Source organism: Rutilus rutilus, assembly GCF_951802725.1.
Source record: "Rutilus rutilus genome assembly, chromosome: 2".
Classification (NCBI taxonomy): domain Eukaryota; kingdom Metazoa; phylum Chordata; class Actinopteri; order Cypriniformes; family Leuciscidae; genus Rutilus; species Rutilus rutilus.
Genome location: NC_140210.1, coordinates 40,098,386 through 40,119,478, shown reverse-complemented (window position 1 = coordinate 40,119,478; position 21,093 = coordinate 40,098,386). Strand labels below are relative to the sequence as shown.

At 36.7% G+C, this 21,093-nt stretch overlaps 3 protein-coding genes across 7 annotated transcripts in view; 1 reads left to right on the top strand and 2 right to left on the bottom strand.

Moving 5' to 3' along the window:
* pdcd11 (programmed cell death 11) overlaps window positions 1–7,850 on the bottom strand; it is a 29,380-nt gene extending 21,530 nt beyond the window's left edge. The window contains exons 1-13 of one of the 3 annotated variants that reach the window (XM_084402207.1): window positions 7,757–7,850; window positions 7,354–7,484; window positions 7,089–7,226; window positions 6,329–6,496; window positions 6,070–6,231; window positions 5,840–5,948; window positions 5,179–5,354; window positions 4,363–4,470; window positions 2,516–2,725; window positions 1,511–1,635; window positions 1,371–1,431; window positions 1,133–1,279; window positions 210–461 (exon numbers count right to left, since the gene is read on the bottom strand). In XM_084402207.1, coding sequence (XP_084258333.1) covers window positions 210–461; window positions 1,133–1,279; window positions 1,371–1,431; window positions 1,511–1,635; window positions 2,516–2,725; window positions 4,363–4,470; window positions 5,179–5,354; window positions 5,840–5,948; window positions 6,070–6,231; window positions 6,329–6,496; window positions 7,089–7,226; window positions 7,354–7,455 — 1,758 coding nt within the window. In that variant the 5' untranslated portion in view covers window positions 7,456–7,484; window positions 7,757–7,850. The remainder of the gene's footprint in view (window positions 1–209; window positions 462–1,132; window positions 1,280–1,370; window positions 1,432–1,510; window positions 1,636–2,515; window positions 2,726–4,362; window positions 4,471–5,178; window positions 5,355–5,839; window positions 5,949–6,069; window positions 6,232–6,328; window positions 6,497–7,088; window positions 7,227–7,353; window positions 7,485–7,756) is intronic. The other 2 variants (XM_084402208.1, XM_084402209.1) reach the window with 2 other exon arrangements.
* A 146-nt stretch (window positions 7,851–7,996) lies between these two features.
* On the top strand, window positions 7,997–9,192 carry atp5md (ATP synthase membrane subunit k). Of its 2 annotated transcripts, none has more exons than XM_084402219.1 (4): window positions 7,997–8,083; window positions 8,486–8,591; window positions 8,889–8,984; window positions 9,077–9,192. In XM_084402219.1, exons 2-3 carry the CDS (start codon window positions 8,505–8,507, stop codon window positions 8,976–8,978), a joined length of 177 nt encoding a protein of 58 aa, XP_084258345.1. In that variant the 5' UTR covers window positions 7,997–8,083; window positions 8,486–8,504; the 3' UTR covers window positions 8,979–8,984; window positions 9,077–9,192. The 2 variants fall into 2 exon arrangements, with proteins under 2 accessions (XP_084258345.1, XP_084258346.1); XM_084402220.1 differs by having other exon boundaries at window positions 8,014–8,083; window positions 8,489–8,591.
* On the bottom strand, window positions 9,193–20,756 carry taf5 (TAF5 RNA polymerase II, TATA box binding protein (TBP)-associated factor). Of its 2 annotated transcripts, XM_084402213.1 has the most exons (12): window positions 20,662–20,756; window positions 18,011–18,503; window positions 16,475–16,700; window positions 16,028–16,343; window positions 15,268–15,431; window positions 14,209–14,344; window positions 14,014–14,134; window positions 13,085–13,214; window positions 12,723–12,887; window positions 11,120–11,297; window positions 10,357–10,534; window positions 9,193–9,825 (listed from the first exon to the last, which is right to left on the bottom strand). In XM_084402213.1, the coding sequence occupies exons 2-12, from the start codon at window positions 18,447–18,449 to the stop codon at window positions 9,608–9,610; spliced, it is 2,271 nt and encodes a 756-aa protein (XP_084258339.1). In that variant the 5' UTR covers window positions 18,450–18,503; window positions 20,662–20,756; the 3' UTR covers window positions 9,193–9,607. The 2 variants fall into 2 exon arrangements, with proteins under 2 accessions (XP_084258339.1, XP_084258338.1); XM_084402212.1 differs by lacking the exon at window positions 20,662–20,756 and having other exon boundaries at window positions 18,011–19,726.
* Between the last annotated feature and the right edge of the window lie 337 nt (window positions 20,757–21,093).

The window sequence follows — 21,093 nt, the reverse complement described above, 5'->3', positions numbered from 1 at the left end:
AAATCTGACAAAACACAGCACTTTATTTTAAATTTGATCATTTTAAAATATGGACACACATTTGATAAAAATGTGTAAATGTCATTTATTCCTGTGATATTCCAAAGCTGAATTTTCAGCATCATCACTAACAAAACTTACTGACCCCAAAATTAAAAAAACATTTTTTAAACTAGATGCACTTGACAGTTTTTAAATATTGCTCTGACCTGGCCAATGAAGAAGAGACCTCCTGGATTATCCACACGCTCTGTGGACAGCTCCCCCACAGGAACCAGACCCTTCACGTCTCCATAGAACCGGACAATACAGCCAAACTTCTTCACAAACACGATGACGCCGTGAGAGATGCGGCCCACCTTGGCATCAGAGTAGGACTGGAAGATAGGGAGTGTGGACTCAACAAGGGCCTTTTTCCTGGTCAGGATCAACCTCTTGTTCTGAACATCCATTGATAATACCTAAAAAAAAAAAAAACAGGCAAAAATAATTAGAAGAAAGGCTACAAATCCAGTTTTAGTGACACCCGATATATACATATATAGTTGTGTATATTATTACTGTAATAGTACGATTTCTATATTCATTTAATAATAAAAAAAAAAGGCAGATTCCAGTTTTCCTTCTTTTTTTGTCTATAGCTGATCACATGCCTGGCTCACTTAAGTGACTGTTTATTTTTATTTAAATAAGAAGAATTCAATTATTTATTTTATTCATTTAATAATGTAACCTGACATGCATGTTCACTACCATTCTAAATATTCTATATGTTGCTTAAAAATAAAATGCATTGTGTTCAATGTGGAAAAAAAAGTTGCTTTTTACCCCGACATTTAAAAATAACACATTTTAGAGCTGTAATTGCAAAACGGCCAAAAACTTTAAGGTTATCATACAGTCAAAATCTCATACCGACCCATGCCTAATAGAAACTTCAAAAGAACAGCATTTATCTGAATTTATCATTTATCTAAATGTCACTTTTGAACTTGATTGGTAGTGTATAAAATAACAAAAGCTTTCTATTTCAGATACTGCATGACACATAATAATAATAATAATAATAATAATAATAATAAAAAAGAAAACAATTATGATGATTTTATCATCCCTGGTTAAAAAGCCTCACCCTGCACTTGACATTCAAGCCCTCAAAAAACATCTTCTCTGGGTTCTTTAGGACGACATCGGCAAGGTGAATTCTGGGTATCATTCCTCTGATGTGGCCCGTTATCTTCACGAAAACGCCATGTTTCTGCAAACCCGCAACTTTACCCTGAAACCCAGAAGCAGCATGTGACCGCCATTACATTCACTCTTTTATGTGACATTTGCTGCAGAACCATTACTTTTTTTGTCTTGCCCACCTCAACAATTTGCCCCACTTTGATGTCTTGATATCTGAAGAAGGTCATTTCAATAGTGCTCCTGCAAAACAAAAGAAAACAGAACAACAAATCATAACACGAACCAGCCAGAACACCCTAGCAACGTCATATCAACCAACCTGCGCAGTGTGACCAGGTGAATTTGCTCCATAGGACTGTAATCTATGATTCTCAGAGAGTGTTCAGACTGGGACAGCAAGCGGTTTGGGTTGAACTCTTCTTTTGGCTCCTTCATGAGGTTTTTCTACATGCAAAATACAAATAAAACTTCATCAGACTCACAGAATAGATATTTTTAATATAACTCTGTTCTGATTGTGTTCGGCTGAAAGAAGAAAGTCATATACACCAAGGATAGCCTCAGGGTGGGTTAATCATGGGATAATTCTCATTTTTGGGTGAACTAACTCTTTTACTGATCTCGGGTCAGTTTTATGAATTGTATTATATTATACGAGTATAATACAAAATATTTTCATTATATTTAATTGCTTCTAATTAATACGTACACTGCCAAATCCTTGCCTAATAACACGCAAATCAAGCAGTATGAATGGATAAAAACACTAACTTTAAAGAACCTTCATATTTAATGCTATTAAATTATTTTTAGATTACAACTTTCAACTTTCAATTACAATAGACTTTCATGAAAACATTAGCAATTGGCTTGTAAAAGGTACTACCAGAGTTATTAAAGTTAACTAAAACTACAACAAATTAAAACAAATTAAAACCATATAAAACTTTCTACTGAAATAAAATAAAATAAAATAAAATATTTAAATAAAAATCATTTTAGCAATCTGACAAGACAGCAATAACTAAAACTAAAAGAATAAAAAGGAATACAACTGTCAAAAACAAAACAAAATTACTAAAAATTAAAATGAAAAGAAATTATTATTCAAAATATATAAAAAAAACAACAAAAAAAGAGTTTTTCATTAAATTTACACCGTTTTGACCAGCCGATGCCAACAGCCTGTGGTGTTTGAACACTTCAAAACAATGAATCATTTTGCGATGCAACCGTTTCAATTGATTCAGAGTTTCAGAGTTTCAAAAAGCTTTGTTTCTCCCATCACTAATGTGAAGTCATCGTTGACAATATTTGTACTCACATGCACAAAGGCTGTGGTACCGTCGGGCATCTTCATCACGGCTCCTGAGTGATAGTGCAGATCAGTCATCTTGCAGCCCTGCACCACCTCGCCAATCCGCTCGCTGTAGAACACATCCAGCACAGCGCCCCCTGGTGGCAGGAGATGACTGCGCAGGGACAGGCTCACATGCCGCGTGGACGGCTCCACATGCAAAACCCGTGCCAGCACCTGAAAAGAGTGGGAACACGCAGAAGAACTTAATTACTGACTGTTATTTTAGTATTATTTATATACTTTTACAGGTTTATTATTTTTAATTCATTTTAGTTAAATTTTTAGTCATTTTATTTTGTGCTTTTGTCATTTTTATTACTTTGTTTATTTTAAAGGGGTCATGAACTGCATTTTTTCTATTATTATATAATGTTTCCTAGGGTGCACTTATGTTATTATGATATTTACATCAAAAATGGCCATAATTTCGCAATTATGTGTCTGCTGTGAGACTTCAGTGTAAACGCCCACTGCTGTGATTGGCTGACATCTCTGCATATGAGAAGTATTACATGTGGTACTCTCGAATACTTTTACTACGTTCTTACTATTACAGCTGTCGAGATTAACTAATCGTGAAAAGTGTTGATTATAGCATTATTTTTAAGATCTATTCCCATCACATGAGATGTTGTCGTGATGAGCATTGAGCAGATGACAGACAGTCTGTTGAGCGAATGAATGCAGTGATCTCGTCATTGCAACTCGATTTCTCTCATCATAACTAACAGCGCAAACACGATGTAAATAAGAGATTTGTTGATTATAACAAGTTTTGGTGAGAGTCTAGAACTCAGTCACTGATAAACTCACGGTGGTGGTTGAAAGCTCCAGCGATTGTAAAAGGAGGCATTCTTTGTATATAATTTTAATAACACGCTAATAATTTCACGCTACTAAAATAAACAATGTGAAGTTGACCGTTTAGTTTAGTTTGCTGGCTTGATTTACCGACGCATAAACAGCAATAAACGACTTTGAGACATAAGTACATGACTCATTACACATCAGAAATCACTGACCACAGATCAGGCTTTAGATTAAACACGGTTACTTACATGTTGTGGCATTACTGTCGGGTCCATATCTTACAGTAAAAGTCTATTTGCAAAGCCTGCGCCGAAATGGCGACTGATTTCCCAGAATATCCACAGTGAAATGTACCGAATACAAACAAACAATGCTCAACTGAGACATTCAACATAGTTGAAAATAAATCACCACTTTCCTAGCATTAGGATCCTTTGGAAGGTAATGTTATTTTTAGTCCAGTGATCCTGTATGGCTCTTCTTTCCTCGTCATGTCAATAACACGCCGGTGGGCGGGGCTAAAGATGATTTTCTTCTGCAGAGGCGGTCTTTTGTCGACATTATCACAAAATCCGAAACAAGTCGTTTTGAGCTTGGATTCAATTAAAGCTGTTTTTGGGTTTTTACAGTACAATGACCTCTTACATGTCAAAATATCAGGGAAATTTGACCCCTTTAAATATTAGTACTTAGATTTAATAATTTGATTTCTTTTTATTTGAGTTTTAGTTTATATTTACTTTTTTTTCCAGTTAGACATTTTAGTGCTTCAATTTAAACTACATGAACATTAGATATTTTTAAATGTCTTAACCGAAATAAGTTTACGTTTTTCATCTAATATTTAGATTTAATTATAGCTTTATTTCAATAAAAGAGTAAATAGTTTTAGTTAACAATAACAACCCTGCTGATAACCAAATGTTTCAGGCAGACACACATCAAACAAAAACGATTAGCAACAATTTTGAAGCACTGTTACTATGTCTTTGGACTCTTACCTCTTGTCCTTGGCTGTAGGTCGATGCCTTGTCCTCATCAAGGTGAAGAAAATCAACCACTCCGGTGAAAGATGAAAGATACGTCACGATGAGCCCGTGAGGAGTAACCTAGCATGACAAAACATCAGTGGACAGATATATCAAGGTCTCAAAACAAGACAATGATCTAGAAACACTTATAAAAATGGCATTCAAAATATGTACAGCTTTCTTGCAGTCGTACATTAAACTGGGATAAGAGGAAGTATTTCAGTATTAACCATAGAGTGCTATAGAGCCCACACACGTCTTCAGCAGTGTTGGTTCCAGAAGTATTTTTTCCATTAATTTCTCCATAAGGATTTTCAAAAAATACTTTTATTTTATTTATTTTAGCGTTATAAGCCAAGAACCAAGCCAACCAGCTACAAGGTGAATCATGACATTACAAACTTAGATTTGAAGCTGTTTTTGAAAATCAGACAAAAATAAAAAGGTACAACAAGACTGTGTACTTAACAGCTTTAGTGAGGGAAAGAACTACAATCCCATGAAGCATTGCGAACAGATATACAGTATATATATTTTGAGAGTGTAGGGAGATAGACTTGATTACATCATTTACAGCATTTCATGGGAGTGGGTGGAGCTAAATAGACCTTTTAGTGTGTTCTGCTGGTTTTGACTCTCTGATTGGTGGATTTTTGTATAGCATCATGGGTAATGTAGTTTTTTACCACAAATCCAGCTCTTAAACAATTATTTAAAAAATATGTAGAAATTACTTATTATTACATTTTGTAAGGCTTTCTAAGGATCTTTGGGGAGCCTGCTTACCTTCTTTACGCATGCGCGGACCAGAAGTCCGGGCAGGAGGGTGTCTAGAGTCCATCCATGCTGAACCATAGCACAAGCCTTTGCGAAAACCTGGGGATTCTGGCACAGACGCACCACACGTCCATCGTTCTTGACTTCCTCTATCAGGATCGACACGTACTGACCCACATTCAGATCTGAGATAAACAGGAAACTTACAATCATAATGCCGCTTTTATCCCAACGCAGGCACAGCCTTAAAGGGACAGTCCACCCAAAAAAGAGAAATCCTATTATTGTTGTTGTCATTCCAAACATGTATTATGGTGTAACATTTGATTTAAAAGGTAAAATTGTCAATAGTATTTTTGCATTTTATTTTTTTAATTCTAGGACTAGTCCATGCCATACAGGTTTGAAATTAAATGAAGGTGAGTAAATTATGGCAATTTTAATTTGTAAGTGAATTACCAGTAATCCTCTTGCATTCTTTATGATGTGGGTGATTCATCGCGTCATTGAACCATGATAAACAGTTTATGTACATGAATCAGATGTTATGTAGCTGTATTTGCGCCTGACTCCCTACCTTGTTTTGTTTGTTTAGAGTTTAACGCCATGCCAGCTACCCCGGCTATATTCATTGCAAGAAAGATATAAAAAAGAAGAAGAACGATTCTACCTTGTTTTGAGACAATGCTCTTTTTGGGCAGGAAAGCTTTAGTGCCAATGATTCCGACGTCAACCAGGTATCCGTGATCTTCCACACTCTCCACACAACCGCTCAGTGTCTGAAACGTTAAGTGGGTTTGATTTTAGCTCACGAGTGACAATTACACACAAAAGATTCAGCAAGAACCGGGTCATATACACTATACAATATATAATATTAAAGAAAGATTGCAAACTCACCATTCCAGGTTTCAAAGCACCTGAACTCAACACCCTGTTAACATCTTTTGGGTTGATTGACACTTTAAGACTAACATGACCCTCCTTAGCGGATTCTAAAGACGACACAACACATCTGACCAGCATTCCAGGAGAAAGTAGTTGCGAGAGAGGGACGACTTCCTGTGAAGAGTAGGACAAACATGAACAAAAATGTTCGCAAACACAACAACGGTCGCATATATTTTTTACAGTTTCTTTCCTTGTGCAGTTGTGTTACCTCTGAACTGTCTTCAGAGTCCAGTCTGTTATTGAGAATCTTGGTGTAGGAGTCACAGATGTTGTAGATTGGCAGATAACCAACGAGACCGCTTGGGAGACCAACTACCACCTCAAACTCTGACACTTCCTTCACACAACCCAGCATCAAAGTGCCAATCTTCAGATTCTAGACAGAGGAAATGGGAAAGAAACCTGTGTGATCAGACACAAGTGCAATTTCCATGTATACACCAAAAAAAATTTGGATTTACTCTTCAGAGTCAAAGACTGGATCATTATTGCAGTGATTATTATGTTTTTAGCATTTAATATGTCTGGGAACAGTTCTTCTAACCCTAACTGATGGAGTGTGTTTCTTTTTATTTCTTAAACAACCACGTAAGAAGACATATAATGGTCATTTTCCAGGATGTCAAGATTCATCAGGCTCAAATTGTGAAAGAATGGTTGGGAGGAAGCATGAAGAATCATTTTCACACATGAATCGGCACCTCTGAGTCCAGACCCTAAATTCACTGAAAGTCTTTGGGATGTGCTGGACGAGACTTTACAGAGTGCTGGACTCTTGCATTGTCAATACAAGACCAAAAATGTATGCATCTCTTGATAAAAATAAATGCTTTGATGTTATTTCCATCAAGAGGTGTTGCCAAACATATAACATGCTAGAAACATAACATGATCCAGTCATATACTCTTAAGTATTTGCCTATTTAAATCCAAACAGAATTGTCATATTTGTTTCCCTACAAAATTACCCGAAGATGAAGAATTTCTACAGAGGTGGCAGTATTAAGTTTTAAATACTCTTCATCCACTTTCTGTTTTTTAAGGGTTTTCTCTTCATCATGTTCCACGTCCTTCTTCTTCTTCTTCTTCACCAGTGTTTCACGTGTCTGAAAAAACATTCATACACATTACACTCATAACAATCTGTGCAAGCAACTGTTTGCTCATTGATCTTCATTAAAACCACTGCTTTAATCACCACCACCATCATCTTCATCATCATCATCATCTTACTTCAAAAAGATTGTCCACGTCATGTGTTTTAACATGTTTGGGCCCAGAGGTCTTCTTCTTCTCTGTACCGCCACGGGGGAAATCTTCCTCCATAGAAGCCATTATTTACTATTTACCTGAATAGAAGGGCTCTAGTGAGGTCCAATCAAGAAACAAAGACATTAAACATATTTCGAATCTTAATAGACATTAATAACCATCTTTAGCGCAATTCATTTATCCGTTATTTACACTGACCAAGAACAAATAACATGTCTTACATCTGCCTGCATGTCGACACATGAGAAACACAACATATACCTATACTATATTACAACATTTAATCAACATATTCCTTACATTTAAATACGCGACATAGGTCATTAAACCCCCCCAGCAGTAACAACAAACTGATTTTACTTACGCTATAAAACTTTGTGTATACCAATGTAAAATGCTCTCATGCAAGTAAATCTCACATGTTTCTCACAAGCGTGCCATCTTCACGACCCGGACGTAAACACTGGGAGGCGGGATTTATAATTGCAGCAAAAGTAAAAAGAATCAACCAATAGGATGAGGGGATTATTAGATTGACGTTTCTGTAAACCTATCGGTGTGGTGTAAAAAGCGATTGACGTGAATGTAAGCCAATGAGCACAGTTTATTCAAGCTATCACCACGAGGGTGGGATTTCCTTAAATCACTCACTTTCCGGCCTCTCCTCCATTGAAGGGCACCAGTTTGCTTGGTAAGTCATGTCTCTAATTTTAACTGAAATATCTTATTTTCCCCAGCTTGTTTTAGAAAGCGAGGTTTTTATGTTGCTTGCGAAACGAATATATTACGAATATATTCAGCTTAGTAAAGCACAGAGGTCGCATTTACAATAAAGATGCTCGTTTTTGCAAACGGAATGAGTTGGTTTTAAGCATATTATGATATGTAACATTTATTGATATCTAACATTATAGAAATTACATATACGATCTCATGGTAAAACTACAACTACGTTTCACAAATAAACAGCAGTGTTGTCATGTACGCATTCTTCGTGACCTTGCATGATAATGAAAAACGATGCGATCCTTATGTATTACATTAGGTATTAATGTATGTATTAATTTAAACTCCTTTATTAAATCTGGATCAGCAGATCGCACACAGAAATCATGGGTGGACACGACGCTGGAACTCAACACCAGTTCACTGGCATCGCCAAGTACTTCAATTCATACACAATCACAGGCAGGAGGAATGTAAGTTGAATTGCATTGACATAATTATTATGCAGCTAAAACAAAATATGCTTAAGGTTGTTGCCACCATGGAATAAAAGAAAAAAAACCGTTGTGAGTCAGTGTTTATCTCACAATTCATGCTTTTTTCCCCTCAGAAATGTTTATGTCCAACAATTCCGCGTTAAAAAAAGGCAGAATTGTGAGATAAATGGGCACAATTTCCTTTTTAGTTCTTATTTGGTGGTGGAAACAAGTTTCCATACATCACCTTTGTATTTTCCACTAAATTGAAAATACTTTTCCCCTTGACTCAAGTGTGTGTTGGCCACATACGCCAGCATTGCTGCCATTATCCTCTTCTTCAAATTGAAGCCCAAGAAGCAAAAGGCTGTGACATCAAGTTAATTTATAGTAAGTGCCACCTGAATTTAACTTGTATGAATATACATTTCCATTTCCAAAAGTTGCACTTCCATTCCAACTCTTTTCCTCTTTCTCTTCAGGATGTTTTGTGAATGCAGAATGAACGGAGGAGAAGCTGGATGTCCTTGTTTTGACCATAACTTCAGTTCAACTATGTAAAGAATAAAAAAAACTAAAATCACTTGTACCCAACAAACACTGTGTAGAAAACTTGTTTTATTTACACTTTGAGGCACCTAGTATAAAAGCTTGTACAGAAATTGACAACAGCACTCATATGCATCACATTGCAAAGATCAAGAACCAGATTCTGAATTAGAATGGAAAAGTTTAAATTGACAAAAGGAGACCAGCCATGTCATTTTGAGACATCTGATGCATAATGGCCTTGAAAACAAGCATGGAAGAGCATAAGGTGTGAGATCTAGGATCAGTAAATGAAAGAGGTAATGGTCGCTGTTCCCAGGTATGCTCAGTGCTTGACTCGTTCTTTCACTTCGCTTGAACCTGTTTCACATGTAAGGGTGGGTGGTAATCTTTAAATAACATACACCATTTATGAAAAACACACAGCTACATGAAGTCATTGTCCTGTGAAATATGCGGTCCCTTCACTGGGAGTTGTAGGCTCCTGCAGCCAGTAGCAGGTTGCGTCTGGTGAAGTGCAGGTGTGTGACGGGAGTGGATTTGGTGTGGTACGTCCCCAGCAGCAGCTCCTGGGAGTTGTCAGGCAGATGAATGTGGCCCGTCGCTGCAGTGAAGTCGTCCGTCTCCACGTCATCGAAAGCCTTCGTGGCGTCCCACAGCCGAACTGTGCTATCCATAGAGCCTGGAACAAAAGACACGGCGTTTCAAGCCGAATTTAATTACTTTTATTACTATTAGCCCTGTAAAGTTTGAGATCTGTTTAGTGAACCTTCAATGCGTTTTAATTAGTATCATATTTGACACATCAGGCTTTTATGGCTCATAGTATGATAAGAGAATATGGGATTTAAGACCTCAAGTTGCTGATATTTATATGGCCAGAAAGCTGAACGCTTAGGTCATTAGGCGTAGAGAAGGCTCTTTTGTGGCTGTTCGAACGCATTTGACCACATGAGCGTCTTCACTATTAAAGCAATCCGCAACTACCTCTGGAAGTGGTCGAAAGTGGACAAGCTTAAAAAGTTTTGGACCCCATTTACATCTGTATTTAGCGTCAACTTGTGATCCGATCGACCAAAACGCATCCTAATACCAGGTGTAAACAGGGCCTTAGAGGCTTGTGTCAAATGTGATACTGTAGAAACACTTTACATCAATCCAATCAAAACTAGTCATAAACGTGGTGTTGAGATACAGAGCCAGCAGTCCTAACCTGATGCGAGGATTTCTCCATCTCTGCTGAACTTGAGGGCATATATTGTGTCTGTGTGGCCCTTCAGTTCTCCGATCATCAGCCCATGTCCCAGATCCCATATCAAAACTCTCCCATCTGTGGATCCAGACGCCAGGAACTTTCCATTAGGTGAGAACGCTAGACAATGGATGGGCCCCTGAAATCAAACATTAACACTTTTCATTATTACTCACATGACTCAGTATATCAGAAAAATGGGGGTATAAAACGGTAATTGGTTGATAAACTGCAAAGAATGGGCATAAGAAAGAAGAGTTGAGCAGGTTTTTCACTGATGGGTTTAAAATGACATGAGAGGGAATAGCTTTTATTGAAAAATATTTATAGCTTGATTTAGTTAACGTCAAATAAAATAAGCAGAAATAAAATATGAATATTAGATCAATTTAAACTTAATTAGAAAATTAGACACGGAAATAAAATAAGTACTAAAATGAAACAGAACTAATAAAAAAACGAACAAAAATGAGAAACACGCATAACAAAATGGATAAAACAAACTAAAATTTAAATTTAAATTTAAAGCTATTTTAAAGCTAATTATTCTTAAATACTATAATAGTAGGCCTATAATAATAATAATTTGAGAGGGAGTAAGCCAATAATGAAAGAGCTTCACAGAGACGGTAATGCAATGCAAGTTCAACGCAAATGGGATTAATGTAATTTCCTGTGCAGTGCTGAGATCATTCATTCAGTCACCTTTGGAAGCCTTCAGTACCTTGTGACCTGTAAAAATGCGGACACAGTTTCCATTCAGGACATCCCAGAGGCGTACAGTGCGGTCGGTCGAGCCTGTGGCCACGTAGTTGGAGTTGGGGTGGAATCGCGTGCAGGTGACGTCAGCCAGATGCCCAGCAAATATCCGCAGCGGCTGGTAATGATCCGTCGCCCAGAGCCTGGGAAACAAATGAAGATTTAACATTAATATTCGATTACGGTCTAGAAAACATTTGCTAGATCTTCATTCATTGACTAGTCTCTTTTTTTTTATACAATATCTTGACCAAAAAATTGATGCACCTCTCGATGAAAATGAATGTTGACTTTCGTTGGCTTTTAATACATTGTAATGTCTTGTTTTGTTCTTCTCGGTTTCCTTTTATCTATTATCTAAGGGTCTTTTTATTTTGTATCTATCTATCTATCTATCTATACATATACACATATACACACACACACACACACACACACACACATACATACATACATACATATATATATATATATACACAAACACACACACACACACACACACACACACACACACATACATACATACATACATACATACATACATACATATATATATATACACAAACACACACACACACACACACAGTACAGGGCAAAAGTTTGGAAACATTACTATTTTTAATGTTTCTGAAAGAAGTTTCTTCTGCTCATCAAGCCTGCATTTATTTGATCAAAAATACTGATTTTTTTTTTTAATATTGTGATATATTATTACAATTTAAAATAATTGGTTTTCAATTTATTATACTTTCAATTATTATTTATTTCTGTGATGCAAAGCTGAATTTTCAGGATCATTACTCCAGTCTTCAGTGTCACATGTGATATCCAGTCTATCACATGATCCTTTAGAAATCATTCTAATATTCTGATTTATTATGAGTGTTGGAAACGCAAAAAGAACTGCATTTATTCAAAAAAAAAAAAATATATCTTTCTTTACTTTTCACTTTTTATCAATTTAACACATCCTTGCTGAATAAAAGTATTGATTTATTTCAAAAATAAAAATAAAATAAAAATAATTACTGACCCCAAATTACTGACCAGTAGTGCATATTGTTGTTACAAAAGATTTCTAATTTTAAAACATTTGTTTTTTTTATTTTTTTTATTCATCAAAGTATCCTAAAAAAGTATCACAGGTTATGAAAAAATATTAAGCAGCAGAACTGTTTCCAACTTTGATAATGAATCATCATATTAGAATGATTTCTAAAGGATCATGTGACACTGAAGACTGGAGTAATGATCCTGAAAATTCAGCTTTGCATCACAGAAATAAATGATAATTTAAAGTATAATAAATTATTTTAAATTGTAATAATATATCACAATATTCATATAATCAAATAAATGCAGGCTTGATGAGCAGAAGAAACTTCTTTCAAAAACATTAAAAATAGTAATGTTTCCAAATTTTTGGCCTGTACTGTATATATATATATATATATATATATATATATATATATATATATATATATATATATATCATATATATATACACATTATGCGAGTATATGCCCTTATAGTAACAACATCATTACAGTAATGAGAATCTAGCGTACCGTGCCACTCTGTCGTGTCCTCCAGACACAAAGTAATAGCCGAAGGGTGAGAACTGTGTGTCCCACACTGGATAGTTGTGTCCTTTATACCCCACGAGACATGTAAACGTCTGCAGGCTCCACAGTCGGACTGTACTGTCCTCAGAACTGGACAGCAGATAGTTCCTAAGAGACAGATGAAGACATTAAACAACACTGTCAGCTCAGCGGGTGCAGAACGCTTCAAAACTGCAGAAAGATAACAAATCATGCAAAAATGATAGCAAAATGATAGTTTGGTTAGTCTCATGCTTAAACGCCTCCCCCTTGGTCCTGCATTACTTAGAGGAGATAAAAGTTACTTTCGAGGACATGTTTGATACCTGTCTGGACTGAAGCTGACGCCATACACCGGCCCGCTGTGACCGTGTAGGATTTTAGACTCACTGGCCGTCTTCTCATCCATAATCCTCTCCAGAACGTCATCAGACTCTTTATCAATCAGATTCAGGTCTAGAGAATAGGACAGCATGATTCAAATTATTTACACTGAGGTCTATAAATAAAAAAATCTACTCTTATGTCGTTCCAAACCAGAATTACGTTCATCTTCGAAACACAAATGAAGATATTTTGAATGAAATCTGAGATATTTCTGTCCCTCCATTGAAAGTTTATTTAAAGAAGCTTCCGCAAGATTCAAAGAGGTTTGTTTTGTGCGTCAGGCAAGTACAGTTGAGCTTTCATTTACCAAATTTGAGTGCTCTATGCATATTCGCTGATTAAAGTTTATGTGTGAATAAAAGCCGAAATTAAATCGGTTGATCACATAAAGCAATCAGAGGATTAAACCGCTTGATTCTTATGGAGAAACGAGCGATCATTTTGAGCCCTGGTTGAGATACTAAGAGCATACAGCCGCAGAGCCGTCAGAAGCAAGCCATGCATGAAATAAATGTATTAGAAAAAGCACTATTTGCAGTTTGTTTTTGCAATTTCAGTATCCATACAGTCAGACTAACACAGTTCACGTGGGTCCCAGGTAGAAAAAGACGGAAATTTGTATAAAAACGGAAAAATCATCCCTGGATCTCTTTATTTATGTCAGATTTATGGGTGAATAGACTTTCAATGGAGTGACAGAAATCTTTCTTTATTTGTGTTTCGAAAGTCTTATGGGTTTGCACAGTGTCTCAAGGAACCACATGAGTTCCAACTATCCCTTTTAGTGTTTAAAACTGGAAATAAAAGTTCAAACTAGTGTAAAACGTTCCCTTAAATCTTTGCGAGAGTAATAAGAAGTTACGTGTACCTGCTGCAGATTTGACTTTGCGTAATTTTTTGGGTGTGACGGTCCACACGCGGACCGTGGAGTCTGCAAATCCTCCCGCTAACAGACTGGAGTCGTCAGTGAAGTCTACCGCCGTCAAACCCTGAGCGACAGCACAATGAGCACGTGCGGAGTTAAGAAACACCAAACTCAATCATCAGCATAAACACAGCCAACCTGGTAGGCGTTGAGGAACGTATAGAAGCAAATGGAAGGCAGGTTCTCCGGGCTGAGACGGATTCTTTTGGTGCTCTCCTTCATGTACATGATCTTATCCAGTTTGTCCGAGTCCTTCAGCTCTGGCAGAGGGATCCTGTCAATCAGACATCAGCCCGAAAAAGAAGAACAGATTAGGAAACGATACATACCGTTTCAAATCCTTTAAAGTTGATAGTTCACCCAAAGAAATTTAAAGTCTGTCTTCCTTTACTCACCCTCAAGTTGTTTCAAACCTGTATGAATTTCTCTCTTATGCTGAACTCAAAAGAAGATATTTTGAAGAATATGAGTGATCAAAGAGTTGATGGACCCCATTGACTTCCATAGTAGGAAAAAAGTCAGTAAGTCAATGGGGTCCAACAACTGTTTGATTAACAACACTCTTTAAAATATCTTCTTTTGTGTTCAGCAGAAGAGAGAAACTCATACAGGTTTGGAACAACTTGAGGGTGAGTAAATAATGACAGAATTTACATTTTTTGGGTGAACATTCACTTTAAGCATTATCTTTAAGTTCTCATGAAAATAAAAGTTCAATATACACAAGCATTCAAAGGTTTGGGGTCGGTAAGTTGTTTTAATATTGTTAAATATTTGTACAATTTACAACAACCGTTTTCTATTTGAATATATTTTACAATGTAATTTATTCCTGTGATCAAAGCTGAATTTTCAGCATCATTACTCCAGTCTTCAGTGTCACATGATCCTTCAGAAATCACTCTAATATGATGATTTGCTGCTCAAGAAACATTTCTGATTATTATCAATGTTGAAAACTGTTATGCTGCTTAATATATTTGTGGAAACCATGATACTTTTTTTAGGTTTCTTTGATGAATAGAAAGAACAGCATTTATTTCAAACAGAATTTGTAACATTATAAATGTCTACGCTGTCACTTTTTATCAATTTAAGACATCTTTGCTGAATAATTTATATAAAAAAAAAAAAAAAAAAAAACGTAACCCCAAACTTTAGAACAGTAGTGTAATGAATGATGATCTTCTGTCAAACCTGTTCTGTTGAGGGGCGTTTGGGTCTTGTTTCTTACTCTTGGAGCCTATACTGTCCTTTTTAGTTTTCTTCTTCTTGGGCTTCCCTTCCTCATTCTCTGCTTCATCATCTTCATCATCTAGCGGGACTTCAATCTCTGGCTCCTTCAGCAGCCCGTAGAACACCTGGTACCATCAGAAGCAAGACGGCACATTAATAAAACATACAATAATATTCAAATAACAGAGATGATTTCAATTCAAGAGTGATATTCAATTATGAGATGATTTACAATCTCTTTTAGTCTTTTATCATAATTCATGTACAAAATGTAAAAGCGCTTTCCTATTGTTATCCCATTAAGAACCAAAATCCCATCCCTTATATACAATACCACCATTCAAAAGTTTAATACTTTTATTAAACTGATCTAAAGTGACAGTAAAGACTTGTACATTGTTATAAATTTCAAACTTTCTATTCATCAAAGAAACCTAAAAAAATTTATCACAAAAATATTAAGATGTTTTTAACATTGATAATAATAAAAGCAGAATGATTTCTGAAGGATCATGTGACACTGAATTCTGGAGTAATGATGCTGAAAATTCAGATTTGATCACAGGAATAAATTACATTTGTAAATATATTCACATTGAAAACAGTTATTTTAAATCGTACAAATATTTCGCAATATTACGGTACTATTTTCTTATTCTTTCAAAAATGTCCCCGACCTCAACCTTTTCATTAGCATATTTTCCATGCTTTTGTATCTAACCTTGGCTTTATTGACTTCTCGCTTGGCCTCTCCCCCGAGGCTGCCGGACATGCTGTCGATCTGACCCTTGCTGCGGGGCATGCCGTCAAAGATGTCGATGTACAAGTGCTCTTGAATGATGTTCCATATCTGGTTATTATGTCTTTCCTGCAAGTGTCTCTTCAGAAGCTGGTACGAGTCTCTGGAGATGCGCAACACGAAGCGGCTGGTGCGGAAATCCAGAAGAGCCTCGTTCCCCTTCATGTGCTCTTTCTTACTGAGGCCGCAAAGAACACGCAGGTCATCCAGATAGTAACACTCCTGATCGCCGCTAAACCTATCAGCAGAAAGGAAAAAGTGAACTGGTTAACCCACAATGTTATCCCTGATCAATGTTATCCCTGATTAGGCATCCCTGATTAACTCCACCAGTAAAAAGGGTCTGACTTTCTGATGCTTATTGCTTACTTCTCAAAGAAAGCCTTGGCTTTGGCCTCATTGTTGTTGTAGACCAGCTCCAGGTACATGTGAACGAACAGAGGGTAGAAGAGCTGGGACAGTTCTGCTCGGTGGCAGTCCAGCACTGACTCGATGAAGTTCTTCAGGTCGCTGTAGTACACCTGATACAGAGAGGGGTCCCCCTGCTGATTGTACGCTGACAGCACCACACGGACATCCGGATGGTCTTCTGACCCTGAAGCAGACAACATGAACATCAATGTCAAACATTAATGCAATATACAGTAGTCAACATTTGAAGTGGATCAAGTTAATCAAAGTTGTCCTAAGACAAGACCGGGTATTGCTCAAAATTCATGTATAACTTCGATGAAAGGTTTTGATCCACTTCAAATGTTGACTAATGTATATGTATATATGTATATATATATATATGTATATATATATATATATATATATATATATATATATATATATATATATATATATATATGTATATGTATATATATATATATATATATATATATATATATCAAAAGTTAGGTTAGGTAATCTTAAGGTAAGATTTTTAAAAGAAGTCTCTTCTGCTCACCAAGGCTGCATTTATTTAATTAAAAATAAAATAGTTTTTATTGTTAAATATTATTACAATTTAAAATAACTATTTTCTGGTTTAATATAGGCTATTTTAGAATAAAATTTATTCCTGTGATGCAAAGCTGAATTTTCAGCATCATTACTCCAGTCTTCAGTGTCACATGATCCTTCAGAAATCATTCTAATAAACTGATTTGCTCCTTAAGAAACATTTATTATTATTATCAAATGTTGAAAACAAACAGGACAATTAATTTTTTTTACTAAATTTTACATGAACATTTTTTTCAGGATTCTTTGATAAATACTGTTCTATTGAACTTTCTATTCATCTGAAATAGAGAGCTTTTGTAACATTATACACTACCGTTCAAAAGTTTGGGTCTAGTAAGATTATTATTGGTTTTTTTTGTTGAAAGAAATTAATACTTTAATTCATTGAATTGGTCAGAAGTGACAGTAAAGACATTTGTAGTGTTACAAAAGATTCTATTTCAAATTTTGAACTTCCTTTTATAAAAAAATCCTGAAAAAAAAAAAATTGTACACAACTGTTTCCAACATTGATAATAATAATAAATGTTTGTTGAGCAGCAAATCATCATATTTTGAATGATTTCTGAAGGATCATGTGGATCACAAATACCTTGTAAATATAGTAATAGTGACCAGATCTTTAATATGCATGAACTTCATGCACAAAATGCAAGTAAAATGCCAACAAAATATGTTGTGCAAATGATGTTTCACATAAATAAGCAAGACTATGAAGGGAGGACTGAAGAATGTGTTATTGAAACAACTAATGTGGGCTAACTCGAGCAATGCATGATAATAAGCAAGAGATAAAGCAGATTTTGTACTGATGCTTTAATGATGCATGGTACATATTTACTGATACACCGATGCATGGTGTATATTGGAAGCCGTAGTGTAGGTGCCACTCACTCTTGACTGGCACGGGGGTCAGCGTGCTCTGGGGGGCGGCTGCTGCTGGGATGGACACCCGGCTGAGCAGAGAGTTCGCATCCCCTCCATCTCCGTCTCCTTTCCCTCCTCCACTGCCATCGGCTGCCAGAGAGTCCACCTGGTCTTCTGCGAGACCCGCTTCTCGCCTCAGGATCTCCACCGACTCTGACAGTTTATTCCGCTTTAGAAACTGCAGCACTGCGATCAAAGTTTGTTGGTCCTCCTGCTTCGGGGCTCCGCCGGCGGGGGCAGCGGTGAGGGGCGATGAGGAGAGCGCCCCGTTCCCAGTGTTCCCCGGGAGGTTTGACGTCCCATCGCTAAGTATTTCAGGCTTTACCTCTTTCTCTGTGTCCAGCTCCATCGGTCCATCTTGCAAAGCCGCCATTTTTTCCCCCGGCGCTGAAAGCAATGACGTCATGACGCATGCAGCGTGAAGTACGCACGCCGTGACGTACGCGCGTGGCGTTTTGTTCTGAGAGAGTCGACGGAGAGAGAGAAAAAAAAGAGTCAACGGAGGAAAATTTGTTATGAATTTGATAGATATCAGGAAGGAACCAATAATTAACATTTCTTTTTTTAAAAGGGGGCAATATTTCTGAGGTATATTTACTTTCGGAACTTAATTTTTAATGATGACCTTTTTTCACAGACGGCCTGGTTCTCCTGTCACCCAAAGGCGGGCTTCAGGACAGCCCGAATCTGCTGGAGGATTACTGTCAGTCCTGGGCCCTTACAGTCAACCTCCAAAAAAACTAGGGTAATGATATTCCAGAAACGCTCCAGATCTCAGGGACCAACACACATTATCACACATAAGAACCACAAAAACACACTTACCTCTGCCTAAAAATAACTTCAACAGGTAACTTTACTTTGGCTGCGAATGACCTCAAAGAGAAAGCTCAAATGGCAATAAAAAGATAAATTAAAATTGGCATCCCAATCCAAATCTGGCTCAAACTTTTCAAAACAAAAATGTAACCAATTGTTTTATATGGCAGTGAAGTGTGGGGTCCTACTATAATTTTGATTTCAAATTTGATTTCTTTAATTAGGAAAAACAGATTGAAACTCTACATTTACAATTCTGTTAAAGAATACTCAAAAGTCCAAAGAAAAACACCAAACAACAGATGCAGGTTAGAATTAGGCCAGTACCTTCTCCTGAACATCCTACAAAAAAAAAAAAAAGAGCCATCAAATTCTGGAAACTTCTAAAACCAAACACCAAGAGCTGAACCTAACGAAGAGTCCCCTGTGCCAGCTGGTGCTGAGACTGACTGACCTCAGGACAGACACACACTCACACACACGTTCGGCCCACACAAATTATGACCAGAAAAAGACAAGTACATCAACTATTGGACAAACACTTTTAAGAACCAACACAAACTGGAATGTTATTCGGCCTTAAATCGAGAATACTGTGTTGCAAGCTACCCTGCACAGTGTGAAACACATGAAAACATTGACTCAGCGAGCACAGTCTGGCCGTAGAGACGGGCCGGCACACACAGACATGGATCTCCCCTGAGGACAGACTCTGCTCGCACTGCATCCTGGGAGTGACGGAAACTGAGCTGCACTTCCTCACAGAATGCCCAAAATATCAAAACATCAGAGACCACTATAACCCCAAAATTAATCATCAACAATTTAACATCTGTTAGATCAACCGAAAAACTTTGTTTCATTCTTGGCAAAAAAGAAAAGAAAAGCAAAATGCACAAATAAAGCCGCAGGATTTGTAGCATCTTGCCTTCTCCTGAGGGACAACAAGAACCAGGAAACAAACGACCAATAAACACTCTCACAGCCCAAAACCAAGCCCCCATTAGGACAACACATGTATATAATGTTTGAATTCTAAGTTGTTACATGACTTCTGTATTATAATCTTTTGTTATTATTAATTGTATTTTATTATAATTTTTTGTTATTATTGTTTGCTATATCTAGTCATGTGTATATAATATTGTCTTTTTCATTTAGTTTTATTATTATTATTTTCTACAAATGCTTTACTTAATGTTCAGATGTTCTAAATCATCAATGCTTTGGCAGTAGGCTACACAATGTATTTTTTGTCATGCCAATAAAGCTTTCTGAATTGAAGAGAGAGAGAGAGGGGCTGAATTCAGAACCGCATACTTGCATACTACTCTTACTTATTTCTAGCTGCCATCGAAAGATGTGGTATGAGTAGTATGCAAGAGAGAGAGAGAGAACTGCGCTATCCTTTTTTCTTTCCGCTAGGAGGCAGTGATGGGAAGTAAAGTCCGACTCATTTCAGAGAATCGGTTCTTTTGAACAGTCTATTTCCGAAGACGAATTCAGGGATTCTTTTACATCATTACGAAATGACGCCACCACGTGGTCCTTGACATTCGGGTCTAAGCCATATTTAAACGCACATTATACACTTTTTTCGATTAAGGTAAAAGTTTTAATCGCAGTTAAGTCCGTTTGCAGCAATTATCCAACTCATAAAACATTATTATTTAGGTTAGAGTATATAGTTTGCTTTTACATTAAAAATCCTGAACATTTATTTACATTTAATCTGAAACATCCCATCATAAACGTATTTCCAGTACGTTCTATTTGTAGATATTTGGCTAGTGACTTACAATGACTTTAGTCAAATCTTTGAAAAGCCTACTATCAGTTGACTCGAAAACGACTCCGACCAGTCCGACCAGATTCGATTCATTTTAAAAGATCCGACTCATATGAATGATTCTTTCACGAATCTCATCGGAAACAGGAGGCATCCGCGGCTGTGTTAGTCGAAAGGGAACATCCTCATCAGGGATTTTCTTTTTTCTTTGAGGGCTCAAGAAAAAGCTAGCGACACCCGTCCTGTCATTTAGAAGAAAGAAGCCTGAATAATTTGCGTTTTATCGGATCTAGATCATTATTCAAGGACTGATGCGGTCATGGCAAGTCTCGGTGTCAGCTTTATCCGATACACGCCGGTAACATCTGCAGGATATAAAGTGAAAGATAAACTATAATCGAGTAAGTTTATCTGATCCCATTAGATTTAACATATGCGCATG

Bases quoted from the DNA above. Each gene is read 5' to 3' on its own strand.
- taf5 (XM_084402212.1), bottom strand. From the start codon at position 18,599: ATGTTAATTATTGGTTCCTTCCTGATATCTATCAAATTCATAACAAAT. The intron at 16,344-16,474 runs GTAAGCAATAAG...TTCTGCTGATAG, and splicing joins GCCAAGGCTTTCTTTGAGAA to GTTTAGCGGCGATCAGGAGT. The intron at 15,432-16,027 runs GTTAGATACAAA...TGATGGTACCAG, and splicing joins GAGAAGTCAATAAAGCCAAG to GTGTTCTACGGGCTGCTGAA.
- atp5md (XM_084402219.1), top strand. From the start codon at position 8,505: ATGGGTGGACACGACGCTGGAACTCAACACCAGTTCACTGGCATCGCC. The intron at 8,592-8,888 runs GTAAGTTGAATT...CCTTGACTCAAG, and splicing joins CAATCACAGGCAGGAGGAAT to TGTGTGTTGGCCACATACGC.